Here is a 23,171-nt window from a genome sequence, read left to right on the forward strand (position 1 = left end):
GATTGGTGGGCCCCTAATTCCCGCGGGACTGAAGCCCCGACACAGGAAGTGACATCACGCGGAGTGAGTGGCACGTGTCCCAAGGCGGTGGAGCCACGAGGAGCACTGGTCGGGGAGGCTGGACAGAAGCTGTACACAAGGCTGGTCCTCAGAGGGAAGCCCCAGCAGGCAGCCCTGGACCGCAGAAAGAGGAGGAGGAGGACAGGAGAAGAGCGGAGCAGCCGGGAGCCCAAAGGTGGGTGTGACACACAAGGGTGCACATACGTGTGTAGTATGCATGTGTATGGGTGCAGACACATGTATACACGCCCCTACTCACACACACGCCACTTCCTGTGTTGGTACAGACTCCGTATAATTAAAAAGTTCATTTTAAATATTATTAATGATTATTGGCATGATTACTACTATAGTGTGTGTAGGTTTTCCATATCTCATGTCTACTGACTGCATTTCCTTCTTAGGGTATATGATACCTAATAATATTTTATTATTAGTGATCATTAATATTGTGATTTATAGATACCCTACTAGTGACTCCACTTCCTGTTAGGGGATATGGTATATTTATATATAATTAATACATTATCACCAATATTAATAATTGCTGGGCATATATTTTATATTTATATAGATTTTATGTAGCTTGTATACTTACTCCCTTGTTAGAATGTACTATGTATATAATGAGTATGTTTTATTATTTGTAAATTATTGATATTAACAGTGTACACATATTTCATATATCTTTTACCTACTACTACTGTACTTCCTATTCGGGTATAGTCTGTATATATAATTAATATTTAGGATTACTATTACTACCCATTACTCATATAATTGTTAATATTGTACATGTTACCCATTATTCTTACAGAGTATGCTTCCTTGGTAGGGCATACCTTATGTATATATTATTTATTTATCACTGTTGATGTTATTGTTATTGATGATAATGGTTATACTTATTAGTATATTTTATCCTTATTGACTCCTCCGTTTCTTTGTGGTAGGGTATTCCTATAATCGAATACTATGTATATATCTATATAAATAAATATATTCTTATATCTATATATAACTATGTCTGTTTACACACATCTCTCTCTATATGTACATATATCTGTCTGTAGTTAACTATCTATACTTAAAGACCCTTCTTCTTGTGTTAGGGTGTGCTGTGTATATCTGTCTATCCATATGTGTGTATATCCATCTGCCCGTCTATATTGTCTCCACTTCCTCTGCTAGGGTAAATATATTTTTTTGTTGGTGAGGCATTTTTCAGTTGGGTTGACTCTTCATGATCTCCATTTGGAGGTTTTCTTGGCAAAGATATGAGAATGGTTTTGCCATTTCCCTCTTCAGTTCATTTTATAGATGAGGAAACTGAGGCAAACAGGGTTAAGTGACTTGCCCAGGGTCACACAGCTAGGAAGTGTTTGAGACTGAATTTGAATTCAGGTCTTCTTGTTGCCAAGTGTGGTGCTCTATCCACTGTGCCACCCAGCTGCTCATCTATAAATACATAGAGATAACCAAAGATATAGCCTATAATCTATCCACATCTATCTCTCTCCCTACCTGTCTATAGCTATCTTTCTATCTATCCATATCTATATATTTATAAACTATATATGAATACTTAATGATTCCACTCCCTCTGTTAGGGCATACTATGTGTGTGTCTGTACATATACGCTGAGTATTTTTCTGCATGCAAATATGTATGTAGTCTATATTCCAACCCCACTTTGTGTGTTATATGTCTCTATTTCTATATACGTATATATCTATCTACACACTTACTGACTTTACTTTCTCTGTTGGGGTATACTCTGTGTGTGTGTGTGTCTTTATTTGTATGTATGTGTGTAGACACACGCACACACAGAAAGAGAGAGAGAGACAAACACACATAAACATACCCACATACTACTGTTTCTATGTTAGGGAATATTCTGTGTGTCTATACATACATACATACACACACATACATATACATACATACATACATACAATAAAAAGTACATAGATGTATATATGTACACGCAGTTTCTGACTACACTTCCTGTGTTAGGAGATGTATTTTGGGTGTGTGTAGACACATCCACACACACACAGGGAAAGAATATAGACATATACATCCACACAAATACCCATACTTTCCAGTTTTAGGGTAACCCAGTACATATATCCATCATCTTTTACTATTCTTCTTCTTCTGCCCGTATTTAAGTGTCTCCATCCCTGTAATCCTTTTGCTTGACCCTCCCTCCATGTTTTCATGCTCTGCTAAGTATTCCAGGGGACAAGAATCATGGTTTTATACAGTTGATAACTGTTAACCGACTTCTCACTGTGCCGTGCGTCATGAAACTGGAGCAGGGTGCTGGAAATGAGAGAAATGAGGAGGGAGAGATGTTTGGAGTATTATTCGAGTTGGAGAATGCAGAGGTAGAAGGCTTCTGGTATCGGACCAGCTTCTCTAGGTCTTCTAAAGGGAGGTTGGACAATTTTTTCAAAGCATCTTTACCCCATTGTTCAGACACTTAACAGATCAAGCCCTTTTCTTTACTAAGTAATGTGAAAAAGAGAGTTAAAAGATAACCATGTAGAGGGACCACTGAATGGGGAGTCAAGACCAGGAGTTTAATAAATTGGATTCCTGTTGTACTTAAAAGTTTACAAAATGCAAAATACTCTGGATTAAGGTAACTAGTTCTCTATGATTTTGAATCTTTTTTTTTTTGCCATTTTGCCATTTCTTCTGGGACCTAACCTAGCCCAGTGGTGTGCATTTCTCAATTGCACTTATGCAATAATCTGTAATATGTATGTAATACTACCATTCTGGGGTTTGGGTATCTTATCTCCTTACCAACTCAATGAATCAGAGAGTGAAGTCCTTTTCTCTCTCCCACAACACCCAACATAGGTGCTTCATAACTCTTTGTTAAATTAGTCACAAGATCTCAAGAGTAGAAGTGCTTTCTTGGCCCTCTGCCCCCAGCCAGATGTTTATGGCACAAATGATTGGCCTCAGAGGTCATCAGGGATCTTTGGAGAGGTAATGTGGTTCATTGGAAAGAGCCAATTGAAAGTGGATCCTAGCTCTGTCACTTCATTTCTCTGTAATCTGTGTCCCTAACCTCTCTCTCATCTGTACAACCAGGAGGTCATATTAGATGGTCCCTCAGGACTTTTCCTGTTCTAGTAGCCTTTTGCGTCTAAGAAGTTGGGGGCTAGGTGGGGAATTATTTGGTTCTGATGAGATGCAAATAGATTTTTGGAATGATGGGAAGACACATCTTTGAATAAATCAAAGTCATCCTATAGGAGAATGTGTCATTGCCTAATAAACACTTTGCTTAAAGGCAGATCTCTCCAAATCTAGGATAAGTTCTAAGGTCTGGAGAATTTTTTTTCCCTGAAGCAAAAACAACTTGAAGGATGGGATTTGGGGAGGGGAATGAGAGGGGATGTTGGCCAAGAGAACAGTCTGATTGGTTCCATTTGTACTTTGGAAGGGAGAGCTCTAGCCTTCAAACCCGAGGGGGTCATAGTTTAAAACATTGTGGACCATAGGTTAAACTGGGAGCCCAGAGTAGCTAATGGGAAGGATGTTAGCTCTCTATAACAAATCCCTAGTGAGGAAGCATATGAAGTCCCTTTCTTCCCCTTTGCCCCGTTTAGAAATATTTTCTGTGTCTTTGTTCAAATCATTGGTTTCATCCAATATAAACCTTTAGCTATACTTGATCATTACCAAGGGGGCAGTGTCTGAAGGTCTTGAGTTTCATTATTAACAGAAGGATCACTATTTTCTAAAAGGAGAGGCCAGGTCCTCTGGGGAAGGCCTTCTTTACTAAAACCAGTAACTTTCCCTTCAGATGCTACTGAGCAGAAACTGGAAAAAAACTGGAGCCTAGTTTACACTGCAGTGAGGCTATCCTCTCCAATGATGGCTTTTTTCCAGCCTTTCCATGCTTCCTTGGGCCTCCCAAGGCTCCTCTCCCCAAATCCCCTCAGCTGAGAGCTTTGCCTCATATTTCACTGAAAAGAATTTAGGACCATTTCTTGAGAGCTCCCTTTTCTTCCCTCCTCTACCTCATCTCATGTCCTTTAGATGCCTTCCTCCATTTTCTCCTTCATTCCTATCTCACAGGAAGAGGGGCCCCTGCTGGTGGCCTAGGCAAGCCCTGATACCTGCACAAGGGACCTCCTTCCATCCTGTCTCCTGTCATCTCCACTCTTTCCCTTATCTTCAAGCTCTCCCTATTTATTGACTGCTTTTTGCTGCCTACAAACATGCCCATGTCTCTCCCTATCCTCTGAAACCCTCACTTGGTCCTTTCATCCCTGCTAACTCTCTCTCTGTATCTCTCCTCCCCTTTAGTGATGCTTTTCTTGAGGTTCTCTGATGCCTCCACTTCATTTCCTCTTCATACCTCACTGCTCTCTGCTTTCTGACCTCTTGATCCATCCCAAACTACTCTCTCCAAAGTTATCAGTGATCTCCTAGTGGCCAAACCAAATTGTCTTTTCAGGTCTCAGCCTTCTTGACCTTTCTGCAGCCTTTGACATTGTTAATCATCCTCTTTTTTCCTGGCTGCTCTCTTCTCTCTGGGTTTTCATGAGACTGTCTGCCTTTTCATGGTTCTCTTTCTATCTGTTTGACCTTGCCTTCTCAAATTTCTTTGCTGGGTCTTCATGCAGGTCACAGCTTTAAATGGTGGGTGCTCCTAGCAATGGGTCCGCTTCTCTTCTCCCTATGTCCAGCTTCACTTGATCTCATCAGCTCTCACACTGTCTCTATACTAATGATTCTCGAATCTATTTATTCAACTCTAACTTCTCTCCTGACCCCCAGGCTCATATCTCCAGCTGCTTATTGGACCATCTCTGTGTGTTCCCAGACTGAACTCATTCTCGTTTCCTCCTAAAACCCTCCCTCTTCCTAACTTCTCTATTAACAGTCAAGGGCACCACTGTCCTCAGAGCCTCGAAAGTCCACAACCTCATCATCTTCAACTCCCCATTTCTAAATCTCTTACCAAATGCTTCATTTTACCTTGGTAACATTTCTTTTCTCCTCTAACACTGCTGACCCTCACCTCACACCTGGACTATTGAAAATGCTGCTGGTGGGTCTGTCTGCCTTTAGTCTCTTTCTCTAGCCCAGTCCATCCTCTAGTCAAATATTAAATTGATCTTGTCCCTCTCCTCAGTCAACTCTAGTGGCTCTCTATCCCCTCAAGGATCAAGTACAAAATGCTCTGGTGTTTAAAGCCCTTTATAGTCTAACCCTCTTCTACCATTCTAGTCTTTTTACACCTTGCTCTCTCTCCTTCATGTCCTCTTTTGATCCAGGGACACCAGCCTTCTGGCTCAGACATTCCAAATCTCTCAGCTTCCAGGCACTCTCTCTGGCTATTCTCCATGCCTGGAACCCCGTCCCTTCTATGCATCAATTTATTGACATCCCTGGCTTCCTTAGGGCCCAACTAAAATGCTGCCTTGTAGAAGAAACCTTTCCTGGGCTTCCTTAATGATAGTGCCTTCTGTCTGGTTCCAGTTTGTCCTCTATGTATTTTGTTTGTACGGAGTTATTAGACTGAGCTCCTTGGGAGGAGGGACTGTTTTTGCTTATCCCCAGTGCTTGGCACATAGTATTTAATAATTATTGACTCTTTAGAGCAGTGGCCAGACCAAGAGCCCCTTAAATTCAGTAAGAGAAGCATCTCCTGAGTTCACCTTTATTTCTTTTTATTCTTTTATTGTATTTTTCCAATTAGATGTAAAAACAATTTTCCATTCACATTTTCTTTAGTTATAAGATCCAAATTATCTTCCCTCCCTCTCTTCCTTTCCCCTTCCCAGACATGGTAAGCAATTCCCAGAGATGGTTTGGGTTATACATGTATTCTCATGCAATACATATTTCTGTATTGTTCATTGTTGTAAGAGAATACTCATATAATACCAAAACCCCAAAATAAAAACATAAACATATGATAAAAAGTCATATGCTTTTATCTGCTTTCTAATTCCAGAATGAATCACATTTTCCAGAAATCACTTCACATTTTTACCTTTAACCAAGTAAAAAGGCAAATCCTTAGAGGGAGTGGATAAAAATGGATTTAATAGTTTTAGGGAAATGACTCTCCAGTGTACACCAGAGTTGTGATTATTTTTCAGCTGGATGAATCAAACCTATTACAGGCCTTTGTAGTTGTTTAATCATGATATTAGGATCTTATCTGTTTTTGAACCCTATTTAAATTGTGTGTGGAACTGGCATGGGCAGAGAGACTGTGAAAGGCATAGATGAGGGCTGGTCCTTTCCAACTCTCCCCTAGGACCCTCAGAACTCCTGGGGCTCCTCCATGTCACAATGGGGCATCAGGCACAGAATCTTGTGGAGAGCACAGAATTCAGAGTCGGAGGACCTGGAGGGGTCACCTAGTTCAGTCCCGAGTGCCCCAGGGGTCTTCAGGCTCTGCTTGCTGACCCTGTGTCACTTAGCCCAGCTCCTGGAACATACAGGGGCTTAGTAAATGCCTTCTATTGTCCAAGGAGGAGAGGGCCCAGGGCTGGAAGTGAGGAGGACCTGGGTTCAAATCCCATTCCAGACACTTACTAGCTGTGTTGCCCCGAGCAAATCATTTCACTTTTCTGGGCCTGTTTCCTACTCTCTAAAGTGCTGGGCTAGGCCAGTATGGCCTCTTGGGGTGCCATACTTTTGAGCTGCTCTGATTGGTAACAAGCTTTGGGGGGAGCCTTTGAAATTTGAGCGGACTTTAATAGAGGATAGCCAATAATGCCCTTCCCTCAAGAATCTTCCGGAAGTTAAAGCCCTGGGCCAAGCAGGGATTTTAGGAGCCCCGTACTTAGTCCAGGGTCTCTGCACACAATAGGCACCTCCTCAGTGCCCAGCCCCTTCTGGGGGTCAGCTAGGCCCCTTGCCATGATTGTGGCTCCTGCTGTGTGCGCGCACCCCTGCGGAGCTCCTGGTCCTTGGGGTCAGACTGAGCCACCGTTCGTGCGTTATCACAGAGCTCAGAGGGGCGTCGGTCGGGCGAGGAGAGGAAAAGCTCAGGCCCAGGTGAGCGCGCCCGCACTGGGCCGTTAGGTCGGTTGGAGGCTTTCGAATTCCCCTCCACCTAGGCGCCTACTACTTTCCCCTCCTCCTCCTCCCCTGGGTGACGTCATCGTTCCGTTCCGAAGGGAGGGGCGGCCCTTACCTCGGGATAAAGATGACTAAAGAGCTCTTCCTTCCTGTTCCTTTACTGGTGGACCCACACACCTACCCCCTCGGGCGGAATGGTTTCTTCCGCCCCGCCCTTTTCCCCCCCCCCCGCCCCGGCTCACCTCATACCCACCACCTAGGCGTGGGCCCGCCCCTTTCCCTACGCTTGATTGGCTCTCTGGGCCTGCCCTTCGAGCTCTCCTCTGGATTGGCCGTTTCGACCGCCGCTCTCCCTTCTCCGCTCATTCCCTCCCCCTTCTAGTCTCTCCCAGTTCTAGCCTAGCGTACCCCCACGCCCCTTACGTGACGCCGCCGCCGCCGACGCTGCCTCCATAGACAACCGAGCGGCTCGCCTAACAGGACCTCTTAGTCGTAGCGGTTGCCGTTGGGGCCGTCGCCGCCCTCGCCCTGTGTGGACGGGAGGTGTAGGACTGGCCGGGGCTGCTATGGTGCTGAGTTTTCCGGTGGAGCCGACCGAGGAGAGGCGGTTGCGGCCATGAAGGTGAGAGGAACCCCTCCGGAGAGGGGAAGGCGGGACCGGACTGGCGACGGCCGACGACCCTACTCCCCGGGCTCCTTCGCGTCCCTCGGCCGCCGCTGTTCCCCCCCCACCCCCGGCTCGTGACCCCCTCTCGGGAAACTGCCTTCTCTCCGAGCCCCATAACCCTCCCTGGCGGTCCTGGAAGGGGTGCGCCGCCGGCCTCCCCCGGGCCGGTTCCCCCTCTATCCTCCGCCAGGGTAGGGTCCGTATCCGGACCACCTGAGGTGTGCGGCCCCGAGGGCGAGCGATCGGACAGGACTGGCACTGGCGCAAGATGGTAACTGCGGGACCGGCGGGGGAGGGGTTGAGCTGGGAAGTTCTGGCCTGACTACGGAGAGTCTCTTCTTGGTTTACCCCTCCCCGCTCGGGCCCCAGACCCGTCTCGGTAGCTGCTGAGCTCAGTCGGGGGCCGCTTGTCTAGTTGGCCGGATTCTGGTTTTCCGTAGCATGACTTAAGTGAATCTCTGTAATTGTGTGTGAAACTGGAGGCTCTTCGGAGAGTGAAATGCAGTACAAAGAGGTTCTGTGCGACATCCACGTAGTTCTTTATTTTTTAAAAAACCCAGCGAAATCTGGAGGATTTAGGACTGTGCAGGATACTTCTTATCGAAAGTGATTTCACTTGGTGAGATGGGGTTTTAGAAGCTGAAGGCTCCCTGACGTTTGAATAAACAACCTGACACTATTCCCAAATCCTAAATTTCTGAGTATTAGTACCAAAATATTGGTATTTGCGAACAGTGAGGCTGAACATTGTTAGTGCTCTGCGATAACCTTAACTACGAATCTCATAAAGTTTCTAGAAAGTATGGGGAGATGGGAGTTTCTTTAAGGAATTTCTGGGTTTTTTTTCTTAATTTTTTTAAAACCCATACCTTCCATCCTAGAATCAATACCGTGGGGTTTTTCCAAGTTAGAAGAGGTAAGGGTTAAGCAATGGGGATTGACTCGCACCAGGGTGAAATATGAAATATCTATGAAATATCTGAGGCCTTATTTGAACCCAGTCTCTAGGCCTGGCCCTCAGTTTGAGCTGCTCCTTTAAATGATGTACTTTTTAGCTCCTTTTCTGGAAACAAAAAACTCTTAATTTTTTTTCCTACTGATAATTTTTCTTATTTCTTAATTGCAGCTTTTTTTTATAGCTCCCCAAATGGAAATTAAGCAGGTGCCCACTTTTTGGGAAATGTCTAAAGACACTGTGGGATATGAATGTAATAGATTATTATCTAATAAATGACAAAATTAAGTTCAGAGAAAATTAGGAACATCTCTGACTAATGCGAAATAAAGTAAAACAGACTAGAACAGTTTACATGATTATAACATTAAAAAACCTTAAAATTCTGATAAATATACTGATAAACTTTAAAGTCCAGAGGAATGAAGATGAATTGTGCATATTTGGACATGGCTAATGTGAATATATGTTTTGAGTGGGCTATGCATTATTTGTTGTAACAGTTTTGCTTTTTGGTGCTCTTAAACTTATTTAATGGAGTGGAGAGTGGGAGGAAGGGGTAATAAATGTCCATAAGAATTAAAAAAATTAAAACCACTAAAGTACCCTTGGAGATAGGAGGTCTTGGTTCAAAATTGGCCTTGGACACTTCCTAGCTATGTGACCCTAGCAAAGTCACTTAACCACTACGGTCTAACCCTTACCACTCTTCTCCTTTTCAACCCATACCTCATATCAATTCTAAGACAGAAAGTAAGTTTTTTTAGAAATTACTTTTCTTTTATCTACAGTAACAGCATTTACATTTTGTAGGATGCCCTTTGAGCTAACTGCCTGCTTCACTGTACAGTAACTTCACTGACTTAACATGTCTGCTTAGTAATTTTCATTTTCAATTGGCTTTTTGGGGGGAAAAAACCCCCAACATTTTCGGTGTAGAATTTGTTGTATGAATTTTTAAAATAATTTATTAGAATGCATTTCTATCTGTGGTAGACATTTAAAATTTTTGGAATTTCTCTACCTTCTGATAATAGTTTTTAAAAATAAATCTTTGTACTTGGGTAATTTCTACAGGTATTCTTGGTTAGGGACAAACTATTAGTTACCATCTTCAGATTCTTTGTTCATCCTTAATAAATATTCTTGGAAAGAAACCAACTTGAAATCTTTAGATCTCTCCTACAAATATATTTAAATTGCATCAGTGCTACAATTTAGAATTTCTTGTTTACACTGGATATATATTTTGTTGGTGCATTGGATTTGGGTGACCTGGAGATTTGTATAGCCCTTCTTTCTCCCACATAGCCTGATGGTGTTTTGTTTTGTTTTTTAAGTATCTTTGTTGCTAAATTTTTTGCAAAACTTCTGTTCCTCATTAAAATAATCACAGAAAATATTAGTATACCTAATTCTTAATTTAGTTTGTAGCCAGTTAAGTGACTTACAAAATGTGAATAGAGTTCTTATTCCACTTAGACTAAAAGGTTCAAGTAAAATAGCTTAGGTGAAATGTCCTTGTGTATTTGGTCAGACCTAAGCTGCAGCTTCCTGCTATTGTTCTGTACTATCATTTAATTTCCTATAACCACGACAAACTTGTTTTCCTCATTTCCTTTAAGTTTTGTAGTGTTTATGGTAGAATCACTAAAGAAATACGTGAACTCCCTTAAACCTGGGATCTCTTGGAACGCTTTAAAAGGTTTGTAGATTTGAGAATCTATGAGCTTGAATGGCAGTAGTACATATTAAAATATAATTGATTTCCTTTGTAATTCATTGTATTTCATTTTCACATTTAAATTAGTTTTTAAAACATTCTGAAAAGGGGTCTGTGACAAAAAAAAGTTCTTAAAAACTCCTCCTCTAGTGAGATAAGGACTATTCAAAACAACATAAATGAACTCTTAAAAAAATTTTTTTAATGTATTTTTAAAACTAACCCTTGCTGGGGTGGCTCAGTGGACTGAGAGCCAGGCCCTAGCCTCAGATACTTCCTAGCTGTGTGACCCTGGGCAAGTCACTTGAACCCCATTGCCTAGCCCTTACCACTCTTCTGCCATAAAATCAAAAATAAATAACCCTTACCTTCCGCTTAGAAGCAATAGTGTGTATTGGTTTTGAAACAGACAGCAAAAAGGACTTGGCAATGGGGGTCACCATGACTGCCCAGAGTAACAGCTAGGAAGTGTCTGAGGTTGAATTTGAACCCAGGACTGCCCCCAACTCTTTAAAAAACAAGTTTGAAATATTTCCTTACACAGGAATATAAAGTCAAGTTAAATCACAATGCCCATAACAAAAAATGAAATTTGAAGCTATCTGTCTGTAAGATTCTCCTCTACCCTCCTCTCTTCTCAACTTATCCCTTCCTTCCTCTTCTCAGAAAGCTTAGAAACTATGAGATCTTACAGATTAAGTGGGGCTTTGTAGTTTTTCGAAGAAGGACCCCAGGGGACCTTTCTGACATGCAAATTTTTTAGCTTTCCACATGAAATTCAGCAGTAATATAGTTAGAGTTTCACTTCCATTTCCAGTGGACAAGGAATTTGATTTCTCACTGCTAGGTCTAATAAAGCTTTTCAGTATTTTTAATCTCAAAATTCTGATTAAACATAATGGCTGTTGTTGGAGAGGGATAGAATCTTGTCGGGGGGAGGAGGAGTATTCTTTGATACCTTTCCTTATTTGATGATGGTCTTTGTTGTATTTATTTGAAATCAAAATTTCTATTTTGGTGGGGGGGTGGGATGGGGTGGATAGGAGGAGAAAGTATAAAATCTAATTTACTTGTTCTTCTAATGCAGATCCTTCTTGCTTCTTAATTAAATTGGGTGATAGAAGAACCAATTTAACTAGGCAGTTCAAAAGTAGACTGGGCTGCTTTGGTAGTTATGAATTTTCATAACTTAAGTCTTTAAATTGGAGGCTTGGTGATTACTTGTTTGGACTGTTGCTATAAAGACTGTTTAGGTAGTGAAAGGACTTGATAAATCCTTGCAACTTTGAACCAGTGTGATCTTTTTGCCTGTTTTTTAACCACCCTGCTTTGCTGTAACTGGCTTCCAAATGTAGTTTCAGGTGCTTTAGTGGATCAATGATCTCATTTAACATGACTCCCTTTGTTACACAGTGATGGCCCAGATTACATTTTGTCCATACTTTGTCATCCTGTGGGATTCTTGTCCATGTCTCCCATAACTCCTCGGGATCACCCATTTCAACTATTGAGCAAACATTTATTATGTGCAAGGGTCTATGTGCTAAGTGGTTCATTAGAACCCTGAACCTTGCAATCTAAAAGACCTCTTCTAATCCTTCCACAAACACTAGCTGTGTGTGATCTTGCGCAAGTCATTTGACTTCTGTGTTTGTCTTTTCATCTGTAAAATTGAGAGTAGATTTGATGACCTCTAAGATCATTTCTAGCTGAACTTTTTATATGATTCACTTCAAGGGGAAAGGCAGTACCCTTTAATTGAGTTTTGATAATGAGGTCAAAGTTAGGACTTTTGCTTCCTTGGATTTTGATGAAATCCTGGTAGTTTTCTCTCTAGTCCAAAAGAACCTGAAATTAAGGGAAAAAATATTCTCAATATCTCTAAAAGGAAATGGAGTGAATTTTATATGTTTCTTTCATAGGTCATCTCAGACAAGACAAGCAAAATATACCCTGGGAATTTCCCAAGTCCAATAGGACAAGTGTCCTTGTGTCACTAAAAATATTGCCTCAAGGAAGGAAAAATTAACAAGATTCCTTTATGACAGAAAAAAAGTTTCCTTTAAATTTCTGATCTTTGCTCCTGTTCAACTTTGTTCCTTACTAGGCAAAGGAATTGTATTGTAGGAGAACACCGATGTAGAGACAGAGCTGGGCTCAAATCTCTCACTTCTGAAACTTCCTTGTATGAACTACAAATTATTTAACCCTCTGGACTTTGAATTTCTTCATCTTTAAAAGGAGGGTTGAACTAGATCTCTGTTGTCATTTCCAGCTCAACATGCTTAATCAGGTCTTGTGAACTTGTGTGTGGATTTTTTTAAATATCCAAAACTATTGGATAACTTTAAATATAATTGTTTTCATTCGTAATTTTATGCATTTTCTTTTGTGCATCTTAAAATGTTCTGAGGTTTTTTATCAGACTGGCAAATGAGGTCCAGGATGCAAAAAAAGGTTAAGAATTTCTGTTCTAGATGTTTTATAGGAAAGTAATAGTCTTTGTTTTCAGAGAACTTTTGATGCTAGAAACAATCACATATTACATGAAAAATTAATTTTAGCTCTTTAGAGGCAAAGTGGGCAGGAAAGTTTGCCCAAACTGGAGAGCTTCAGAGCCTGCAGTACCAGAAAGAGTATATACATTTTGAAGAAAACAGGGCCTTTCTCAAAAGCCCCAGGGAAACTTCCTCTATTCACAGAGACCGTCAAGTCCAATTCATATATATGAAAAAGCATTCCGTCTACCAATCTTCATGTAGTGTTGAGAGATCCCTGCCTTACTTGGGGCCATGCCTATGTGTTAGGTGTTGTTTCTCCCCAACCCACTTTTTTTAATGGTGTTTTCTAGGACCAGGTCTTGAAAATGCTAATTTATTTCCTATTAGTCAGCCCTTCATTCTCTTCCTCCCCCTCCCAAGTTTTTTCTTTTCTAAGTTAAATATTAGGATGAATTTTTCTGGAAAATATAGGATCCTTTTGTCAGGAAAATTGCCCCTTAATTATGTTTCTTAATTTTTATATAATTAGATTGCTTTAAAACAGGGTTTTACCCTATGCACATTTTTTAAGTAGCATTTGTATAGTGCTTTAAGATTCTCAATGCCTTTTACAAATAGCTCATTTGACCCTCATAATAATTCCAGGAGACAGTTGCTAATACTTTACCAATGGGAAAATCGAGGCAAATGAGAAGGATTTGCCTAGTGTCACACAAGCTCTAATATCTGAGACCACATTGAATTCAGGTCTTCATAACTCCAGACCCAGCTCTCTGCTCTGCAGCTGCCTCTTCTTTTAGAGTTCTGTTCAATATACATTAAGTGCCTACTGTGTGCTATGCACTCTGGTAAATGCTTTATGAATAACTCATTTGATCTTCATAGTCCTGGGAATAAAGTACTGATACCAATATTGTCAACAAGAATTTGTTAAGCACCTGCTGTGCACCTCTGAAATCCTCCCAAGACCCTGGCTAGATTCTCGTCCAGAAGGGCAAGTCAGTGGACTTGGGACAACACATGTGAGGTGTGAGCCCTGGGCACCCAAGACGTCAGTATCCAGAGGATGTCTGGTGGTGATGTCAACATCAGATGAGATTATGTCTATCAAGTGTTTTATAAGTGTAACCTGCAGATGAGCAGTTAATTATAGATGCTACCCTATGATTTGGAGATCTCAGAAGTAGCTTCCGAATCTTGGGCAATGCTTGTTTCTCATTGTTTCTCATTGTTTCATGCCTCTTCCTGGTGCTGTTATCAGCAGGAACTAAAAAGCTAGACTTTAGATAGATTCTCTGAATTAGACTTTTACAAATACTGCATAGTTCATCTTTTGAGTGCAGATTGAGGTAGGAGAAACTGCTTGGCTGAGATACATTAAGAATTCAGTTATCTGGGAGCCTTACCCAGAAATGGAACCAAAACCCACTCTGCATAGGCAAAATAGATGTCCTTAAACCTCTATTTACACTGCTCATGAGAGACCTTCAGACACTGGCTTTAAGCCAGTTCATACGGTTCTAAAAACCCTTGTTATCTGAATTTAAGCCTGACAACAAATTGCTAAAACAGGGCAAGAATTGGGATGAGAGGATGTTGCTACATTGCAGGCACACAGCAATGAGAAGTGGCCCCCAATATTGGTGTGAGTTGGCTTTTACCTTAGCTGGTTAGTGAGCATTTTACTGTATTGGAGCAGATAAAATAATCGTGATGATAACCCTATAGTTTTAGGAAAGTTTTAAATTAAATTATGTTCATTACTCTTAATGGAAAATAATTATGTAATATTTAAGGAGGATTTTCATTCATAAAATGAGGAATCTTGGTGCTTAAAGGGTTTGTCAAACCTTCAGCTAATACCTAATAATTCATTTCCAGAAAGGTCCAGATAGCTGGGGCTTGCTGTATTTTGAAAGGAATTTACTAATTGTCTGGTGGTTTCTTTCAGGCGGGTGCCACGTCTATGTGGGCTTCGTGCTGTGGGCTGCTGAATGAAGTCATGGGGACTGGCGCGGTAAGAGGCCAACAGTCTGGATTTGGGGGAGGTACCGGCCCATTCAGATTTGCACCCAACACTGACTTTTCCACATACCCACCAGCAGCTACAGGAGGAGCTAATATAGTTTGCAAAGCCTGTGGACTTTCATTTTCAGTTTTTAGAAAAAAGGTGAGTTTTATATTTTAAAATATGCATTGAACACAGTCTTTGATAGTTTAAATCAAGTAACAGGTAAATTTCTTTAGGTGCAACTGTGAACTGCTTGGAGATTTCTTTTTTTGTTTAGTAGAGTTTTCAGAACCAAAAGAGGGAGGTGACTGCCATTTACTACACTAATTTTCTTATCTTGGAAACAACTTGATGTTCGTTCAGTCTTGGCTCACCAGGGTAAACCATAGCTCTGCTATGAATTCTCACTTTTTCTGCTTCCAGTTGCCAGTATTCCTTTCTAAAAGCAAAATGTAAACATTGGACAGTACAGAGATCTCTTCCCTTTTTAATACTCTGTGATTCTGTATATTTTGATTTGTATATTTTAATATTGGGATTCTTTAAGTGGTTTTTGAAGTAGTACCTCTTTGACAGTTACATTTTATAGGATGGGTAAACTGAGGCAGATACTAACTGAAACCAGTCCTGAAACCTGCCTGTTAACTTTCACAGCTTGCCTTGCTATCCTAGAAAATGTGCTTTAAGCAATTACACTACAGCTTTTGTCTAGGGAAGAATGAATTATTTTCATAGAGATCTGTGGTCACCTCAGTCAGGGGACCAAGTCTCCCCATTGATTTAATTGTACCAAAGGTTTGAGTATTTCCCCAAATTTGTCGAGTTACTCTAATCTTATTCTGATCTCAATTTCCCAGATTGTCTTGAATTCTATCTGGTCCGTTTTTGTTTGTTTGTAGTTTGTGAAACATTGCAACAAACAAATAAACGATTGCCTTTCATCTCTAAGCTGAGGTGTAGAAATGGCTTTGAGAGTGATTAAAGGCTATGAAAAGATACAGATTATTGTATTAGCCAGGTTTTCTGTTACCTAGGATTAACCTTGGAGGATCAATTGTCTTTCTCCTTTATTCTTGTTCATTATGGTGTTCATCTCTTTCTTTAATTGAGAATAGATGTTCTTTGAAAAAAACCAGGAAAAAATGTTTTTCACTGTTCCTTCTTTTCCACTTGGTGGTGTCAGCTGTGCTCTCTGCTAATTATATGTTTGTGCTGGGGGTGGAAAGGTTTTAATTCATTAACACAAGCTTGTATGGTTTTCTGAAAGAGAAATTGAACTTCTGTAAACCCAAATGATTTCAACAGTCTGTTTCCAAGTGTTCCTAACTCTCATAATCTAAAGGCCTATGGAAATGGGTCAGTGACATCTAGTACTTAATATTAATATTATTAAAAACTGCTGTTGCAAGAAACCCAAAGCAGATCTGCTCTCAAGTCATTGGCCATCTAGCATGCATAATTATATGGTTTTTTCCATCTATTTCTTTAGCATGTATGTTGTGACTGCAAGAAAGATTTTTGTTCTGTCTGTTCAGTCATACAAGAAAATTTCCGAAGATGTTGTACTTGTCACTTGTTACAAGAAACTGCCTTTCAGCGCCCTCAATTAATGCGACTGAAAGTCAGAGATCTGAGGCAGTATCTCATTCTCCGGAATATACCAATAGACACTTGTCGAGAGAAAGCAGACTTGGTGGACCTTGTACTGTGCCATCATGGCTCTGAGGCGGACATGGACACGCACAGCCTGAATTCTTCAAGGTCACAGACTTCTTCCGGCTTTTTCACACATCCGTTTTTTTCAACATGCCCAGTCCCTTCTCCAACAGTATCTTCATCGCAGGGAGACTTTGCGAACCAAAGAGGAAGCTCAGGCCCTGGAGCACTTTCACAGGTAGCTGAGGTGGGGCTAATTTCTCTTAAGTACCTGCAGGTTTGTTTACTGGGAGTCTTCTAGGAAGAAAGGTCACCTGCCATTAATTGTTGATTATTTGAGGAGGAAGGGCAAAAGTAGTCAACAGAATAGCAGAAGCCTTTAAAGTATGTAAAAAGGCACACTACCTTGTTCTCCTGGCTTTTAGTCTGGGTAATTTAATTTAGCACATTTGAGACTTTCCTGAGCATATTAATGAAGTTGTTTGGATTAAGTCACATTATGACTTTTCTCTTTTTTTTTTTTAAACCTCTTATCTTATGTCTTAGAATCACTACTATGTTTCAGTTCCAAGGAAAAGCTCTAAGGGCTAGACAATGAAGGTTAAGTGCCCAGGGTCACACAATCTGAGGCCAGATCTTGTCCAGGACCTCCCATCTTTAGGACTAAGTTTCTATCCACTGAGCCACTTAGCTGCCCCTTCTGTGCATCTATCTTTAGTAGGAGTAAAGTTGTCTCCCTTTTCCTGAGGATGTTGAATTAATGGCATTATGTTTATGGCATTAAATACATGTAAATGGGCCAACTACTATAGAAATTGAACTTTGAAAGGTTACTTGATGTTTTGGTGGTGTGTTGTTGCCTCCCTAATTCAAATTAGCTGGGAGAGAGGTGAAAAGTAGTAAGATGTCTAAATCAATATTTAAGGAAAGGCAGTTATAATGGCCAGCAACTCAAAAATGAAAGTGTAGAGATCTCAGAAATCCTCAGGACACTTAGCAGAATGAGTAGATTAGAAGGACTTATAATTAATCAAGTCATTTCATCCTCTAACCCCACTTAAAAAAAAAAATAAAACCCTCACCTTCCATCTTGGAATCAGTACTGTGTATTGGTTCCAAAGCAGAAGAGTGGTAAGGACTAGGCAATGGGGGCCAAGTGACTTACCCAGGGTCACATAGCTGGAAAGTGTCTGAGGTCAGATTTGAACCCAGGACCTCCCGTCTCTAGGCCTGACACTCAATCCACTGAGCTACCCAGCTGCCCCCTAAACCCACATTTTAAAGTGAATAAAATAGGGCCTAAAATGACTTACTTCAAGTCATCTTTTACTGTCCTCTGTAATCTCTTTTGTCAACTATATACTCAGTACCTGATAGGTTGCAAGGCCCCTAACATGAGGGCCCCCTCAGTTCCTGTTGTTCTCCAAGCTTTAATGGGATCAGACACAGATAACTATTTCAAGAGATGTGCTGAGAAATCTTTGATACATGAAGGACATGAACAGGATCACCCATTGTGGAGGGAGGGGGTCATTGTAGAGAAGGTCCCAGCAGGTGGGCACTAGAATTTATCATGGGGCTGGTGTAGTAAGCAGTCAAAGTGGTGAGGGAAAGGTTAACTGACTGGAGGATGGCAGAAGCTGAAAGGGTAGGCTGGGACCAGTGTGTGGAGAACGTGGAATGCTAGGATCTCCCTGGGAAAAGCCCTTGAAAGTTTTTGAGTAACGTGATCAGTACATTAGGAAAATTAGTTAGGCAGCACTGTGAGCAGTGAACTGCAGAAAGTTTGGATCAATCAGAGCAGGAGTGTTGAGCATTTTGGGGTGTCATGGATCCCTTTGGCAGTCTGGTGAAACCTAAGGACCCCCTTCTTAGAATATTATTTTTAAATTATAAAATAAATGACATAGGATTATAATAGCCAATCATATTTAAATATAGTTAACAAAAATACATTATTTTTTTTTTAAGTTTCTGAACCTCAGCTTAAGAACCCTGGACTAGAGGGAGGAAGATTGGTTATATGAGGCTATTACAAGAGTTTAGTTGAAATGAGAGGAAGGCCTGAAAAAGGGTAGGTAATTGCAGTGGGAGTTGAGAAGGGATGGATGCTGGAAAGATACTTTTATTAAAATCTCCAGGACTTGGTAGTTGGCCTAGAGGGAGGGAAGGAGTCAAAGATTAAAGAGACACGGGGGTGGCAGTGGCAAATACATACGAGACTAGAGCTCAATACACTGAGGAGAGGAAAAAGGGCAACATTTTGGAGAGACAGCTACATTTAAGGAGTAATAGTAGGGTTTGGGGAGGGTTAATTTCTTTATGTCCCCTGTCTAAATTGCTGCTCAATGACTGTGGAGAATATCAAAGAATGGGACATTCATCTTAATGAAAATGCAAGGCCCTACCTTTGAGCATAAACATTTTTTTAAGGCTAGCTGCAACTATCAGTCACGTAGCCTTTGGGCTAAATAGTATCAGCATCATAGTGAAACTGGCCATTTATCTTTGTGATCATTTTCCTGTGCTATTGGCATAACATTGTTGAGCCCTCCCAGTTGGTATGTGGGTTAGATTTTGTCAATACCTCAGTTGCTCTATTTGCACAGAAACATTAAACTCTGCATTTTCACCAAAACAAGGCTTTTTAAGGTGAAATGGGGTCCTTAAATATATGGGAATACTCTGACCGTAGGGAGAGGTAGCACCTATGTGTGGAAGCCTTTGAATCATTTGGGCATTCTTTGTGTCTGGGACTGAGAAGCGTCCAAGCAGGGGAGACTTTAGTGCTGTTCATCATTGTTGGGGGAAATGGTTTCTGTCATGCTGGCCAGTTTTGTTGGGAAAAGTGTCTTTCTGGTCCTGATAAGATTCATTATGTGCACAGGGACAAGGTGAAACGGCCTCAACACACACCGAAGATGATGATGAGAATGCCGAAGAGGTGAGGGAGCCCTCTCATTCTTTAAAACTTGGGCTAGACTTGGTGGGTGGGGAAGAAAGCTGCCATCTCTTGATGGGAGAGTATTAGGTAGGAAGTTCAAGCAACATGTTAAACTAGTTTTACCCTAGGGATGTAATGTATGTATGTATGCATGTATGCCTTCTGTGTTCGTAGACCCCTGGACTCTCTAGAAAGCGGATGAGAGCTTCATTATCAGATCTGTCAAGTCTTGAAGATGTTGAAGGGATGAGTGTCCGACAATTGAAGGAAATTCTGGCTCGGAATTTTGTCAACTATTCTGGCTGCTGTGAAAAGTGGGAGCTCATAGAGAGAGTCAACAGGCTATACAAAGAAAATGAGGAGAATCAAAAGTCATGTAGGTTTGTTTTCTTTTTTCCTTCCCACAACTTCTTCCAGGCTTTCATTTTTTAAATAGAAAAACTGGTAACGATGTAAAATTTGCTCAGAATGCACATACACAAAGTTTTCTCCCAGTCTTTTTTCCCTTCCCAAAATGAAACTCCCATTAATAAAAGCTATAATAATTAGTACAAGTTACTACAAAGATTTAATCTAATTATCTTTTACATTGTAATGAAAAGTGGGTTTTTTGTGGCTGTAAATTTTGGGTATGAGCCACTGAATGACTTAAAATCGAATGTATCATCCCAGGCCCCCAGACCACAAATCTAAGCACTCCTTTCAGTGGACCAGTCTTAGTGACTTCATGTGCATGAATTTAGGGGTCAAGGGGAAAAAATATAAGAAGTGTAGGCTGATTTGTGTCACCTGACAGTCAAAGGTTTACTTACTACTCTTCATGCATCTTGGGGTTTTTTTGTTTTTTTTTTTTGTTTTTTCATTTCAGCCAGATAATTTCTGGAACATGCAGGAAGTTCTTTCCACTGTTTTAAGTATCTGAAACATTCAGTATCTGGTAGGAATTGCCTATTGGATATCGAGGCTCAGTTCTCCATCTATGCCCATGATGATACCCTTAGATTTATTTGGCTCTGTGGTAGCATCATACATGGATCTAGAAATCCATATCTGCATCATACTTTTGTTTACTCTCCTTATTCATACCTAAATTTCCCTCTGATTCTGAATGGCTAAAACATGATCTTTCACTTCAGAGTAAACATCTTGGGTTTATGTTGATTTCCTGAGTAGTTTCAGCCATTAAGAGTGGGTTGTTGAGGACCACAACTGTAGAGCACACATGACTGATTTTCTCTTTGCCTCCCTGGATAAGCTCCCTGATCTGGAGCTAGGGGAAACCTGCAGGGCAGGTGGCAGTTGCTTATTTGTCTTTGGGCTGGGATCGTGGGTGCTTTGGCTCAGTGTTGGCATTTTCCTATGGTCCTGCTGCACCTCTGATTCCCTTTCAGATGGGGACAAGACGCAGCTCAATGACGAAGAAGATGACAACCTCTGTCGGATCTGCATGGATGCAGTCATTGACTGTGTCCTCCTCGAGTGTGGCCACATGGTCACTTGTACCAAATGTGGCAAGCGCATGAGTGAGTGTCCCATCTGCCGGCAGTATGTGGTTCGAGCTGTGCATGTGTTTAAATCCTAGAAAGTCTCCGACCTGCTAAATCAGCCCCACAATTTTATTTCAATAAGCAGACAGGATTTGAAACCATTACTGTTCAAAGGCTGGACTTTGTTGTTTTGTTTAATTTCTTTATTAATTGTGGAAAGAAAAGTTCATCTTGCTCAGTTCAATGTGGAAACACTTCTCCGTGACATTTCCTTTGGCAGTGTGGGAGGAAGGTTAGGGGTGGATGAGAACTTCTAGCTTTGTTGAGATTTTAAAAGGAGTCCAACTGTTGAAGCTTGCCTATCGCTCTCTTAAGAATACCCCTCCCCCAATCACCTTGACATCATTTTAACTTGTGCTCAAAGCTGCCCCTCCGACCACCATCAGGGTCAGGAAGCGGAGCACGGTGCCCTCGGAGCAGTGGTCACACGCTGTTTACCATTAGTCCAGTGTGTTAAAATGCTAATCGCTAAATGTAAGTTTCCACATTGTTGCTCTTCAATATAATCGGAGACAAATACGTAGAAAACTGCCAGAGCCTTAGAATAAACATGTCCGTTTATGTTCTGATTAAGCATCAGGAGTATGCCATTACAAAGTTTGTGTGTTAAGGACTTTCTTACTAGCCTGTAACATTATTTTACATTCTTGTAGAGTAAAGGTGTTTTTATTTTGTTTCCCCCTCATGCTATCCTGCTAACTCATTTCAAGTTTAGGAATAAATGACACATTTTAAACAAGTCTTCACAGGTGTGTTCTCTTGTACGACTTTGGTCTCTATAGGAAAATAACTGCATCGGCGTATGTGTATGTTTGTTACCCGAGGTACCATTTAGAAAGATCACCTTCACAAGAACCAAGCTGAAACAAATCCACCAACGCTTTCCTACATTTTCCAGAGAAACAATTTGGCACTTTTAATAAGCATTTCTGGGAAGGCAAGCACTTGTCTCCTCTTTCGAAAATCCCTCAAATTGAGGTTTTGGTTGGCCCCGGAGCCTCCCCACAATTCTGGCTCCTGCTTTGCCTGAAGCATCATTTAGCTGTTACTGTGAAGCACTGAGCTCAGGAAATGTGCTGTCCTGTTCATCCCCCATTCCCAGGCTTCTTAGAATCTGATAACATCTCACCAGCTACCTTAGCAGGTGTAAGAACAGTGAGACCATAAATAAAAGCTTCAGCTGCGAGTGCCTGGGGGTGCAGTCTGAGGCAAACCTAATAAAGATTTTAACCCAGTAACTTCCAATCTCTGGTTGCTTTTTAAAAGGGGGAATAGGCAGGCACAGCAGCTCATGGTTTAAGGGAAGGCTTGGAGCCGAGGGATGAAACAATAGTTTGGCATTTGAGATTCTGATTCCCCAAGATGCTGAAATCTGATATGGCAGAATCTTGTGGGCCCTGGTCTACTGCTACCCTCTGCTTCCTTGGTTAGGACCCTAACGTACTTAAACTATATTTGTGAACTTGAGGTAAATGGCAGTTTCTTTGGTCATGTTCAGCTTTTATCCCATGACCACAAATACTTCCTGAGTCTTCTTTGTCAAGAGAAAGATGAGCTAGGACTACGTTGGTGGCTCAGTGATCAAACAATTTGGCCTCGTGCTTCCTAGCTATCAGCTCTTCTCCTTTGGAACCAAAAAGAGGAGTGATTCTAAAATGGGTTAAAAAAAAGTTGTTGACGCTACTAGTGTCCTCTCTTCACCAGCCTGTCAAGGCAGTCATTCATTAGGGCAACAGGGGAACGAGGCCCTTGCCCCAGTCCTGCCAAGGGGCTCCCTTTCCTGGTAGCCGCCTGCTTCCTGACGTGGTTTTTAAAAGCTGCAGTAACCATGCGCTATTAAACGTGAGGAATAAGCCCACCTGACTTTCTAGACATTTTAGTGACTTGGAAGACCAGTGGATCAGGACAACAAACCTTCCCTGCTACAAGGACATTTCAGTATGGAGCGCTGGCTACTCCAACAGTAACGGAAGCTTTACCAGGCACACAGGGCTGGTAGATTTGGGTGGGGGGCAGATGGGTACATGGAACA

General features: G+C 41.3%; 1 protein-coding gene across 5 annotated transcripts; it reads left to right on the plus strand.

Annotated features, from left to right (window-relative positions):
- Positions 1-113: 113 nt before the first annotated feature.
- RNF34 (ring finger protein 34) lies at positions 114-21,878 on the plus strand. Of its 5 annotated transcripts, none has more exons than XM_007489869.3 (6): positions 114-235; positions 14,933-15,151; positions 16,482-16,895; positions 19,536-19,592; positions 19,767-19,968; positions 20,984-21,878. In XM_007489869.3, the coding sequence occupies exons 2-6, from the start codon at positions 14,948-14,950 to the stop codon at positions 21,172-21,174; spliced, it is 1,068 nt and encodes a 355-aa protein (XP_007489931.1). In that variant the 5' UTR covers positions 114-235; positions 14,933-14,947; the 3' UTR covers positions 21,175-21,878. The 5 variants fall into 5 exon arrangements, with proteins under 5 accessions (XP_007489931.1, XP_001373455.2, XP_007489930.1 ...); XM_001373418.5 differs by lacking the exon at positions 114-235 and adding an exon at positions 7,267-7,757 and having other exon boundaries at positions 16,482-16,886; XM_007489868.3 differs by lacking the exon at positions 114-235 and adding an exon at positions 7,442-7,757 and having other exon boundaries at positions 14,933-14,998.
- The last annotated feature ends 1,293 nt before the right edge of the window (positions 21,879-23,171 follow it).

This window comes from Monodelphis domestica, chromosome 3 (assembly GCF_027887165.1).
Source record: "Monodelphis domestica isolate mMonDom1 chromosome 3, mMonDom1.pri, whole genome shotgun sequence".
Taxonomy (NCBI): Eukaryota; Metazoa; Chordata; class Mammalia; order Didelphimorphia; family Didelphidae; genus Monodelphis; species Monodelphis domestica.

Coding starts and splice junctions, on each gene's coding strand:
- RNF34 (XM_007489867.3), top strand. Junction 15,152..16,481: donor TTTCAGTTTTTAGAAAAAAG/GTGAGTTTTATA, acceptor CTATTTCTTTAG/CATGTATGTTGTGACTGCAA. Junction 16,896..19,535: donor CACTTTCACAGGTAGCTGAG/GTGGGGCTAATT, acceptor TTATGTGCACAG/GGACAAGGTGAAACGGCCTC.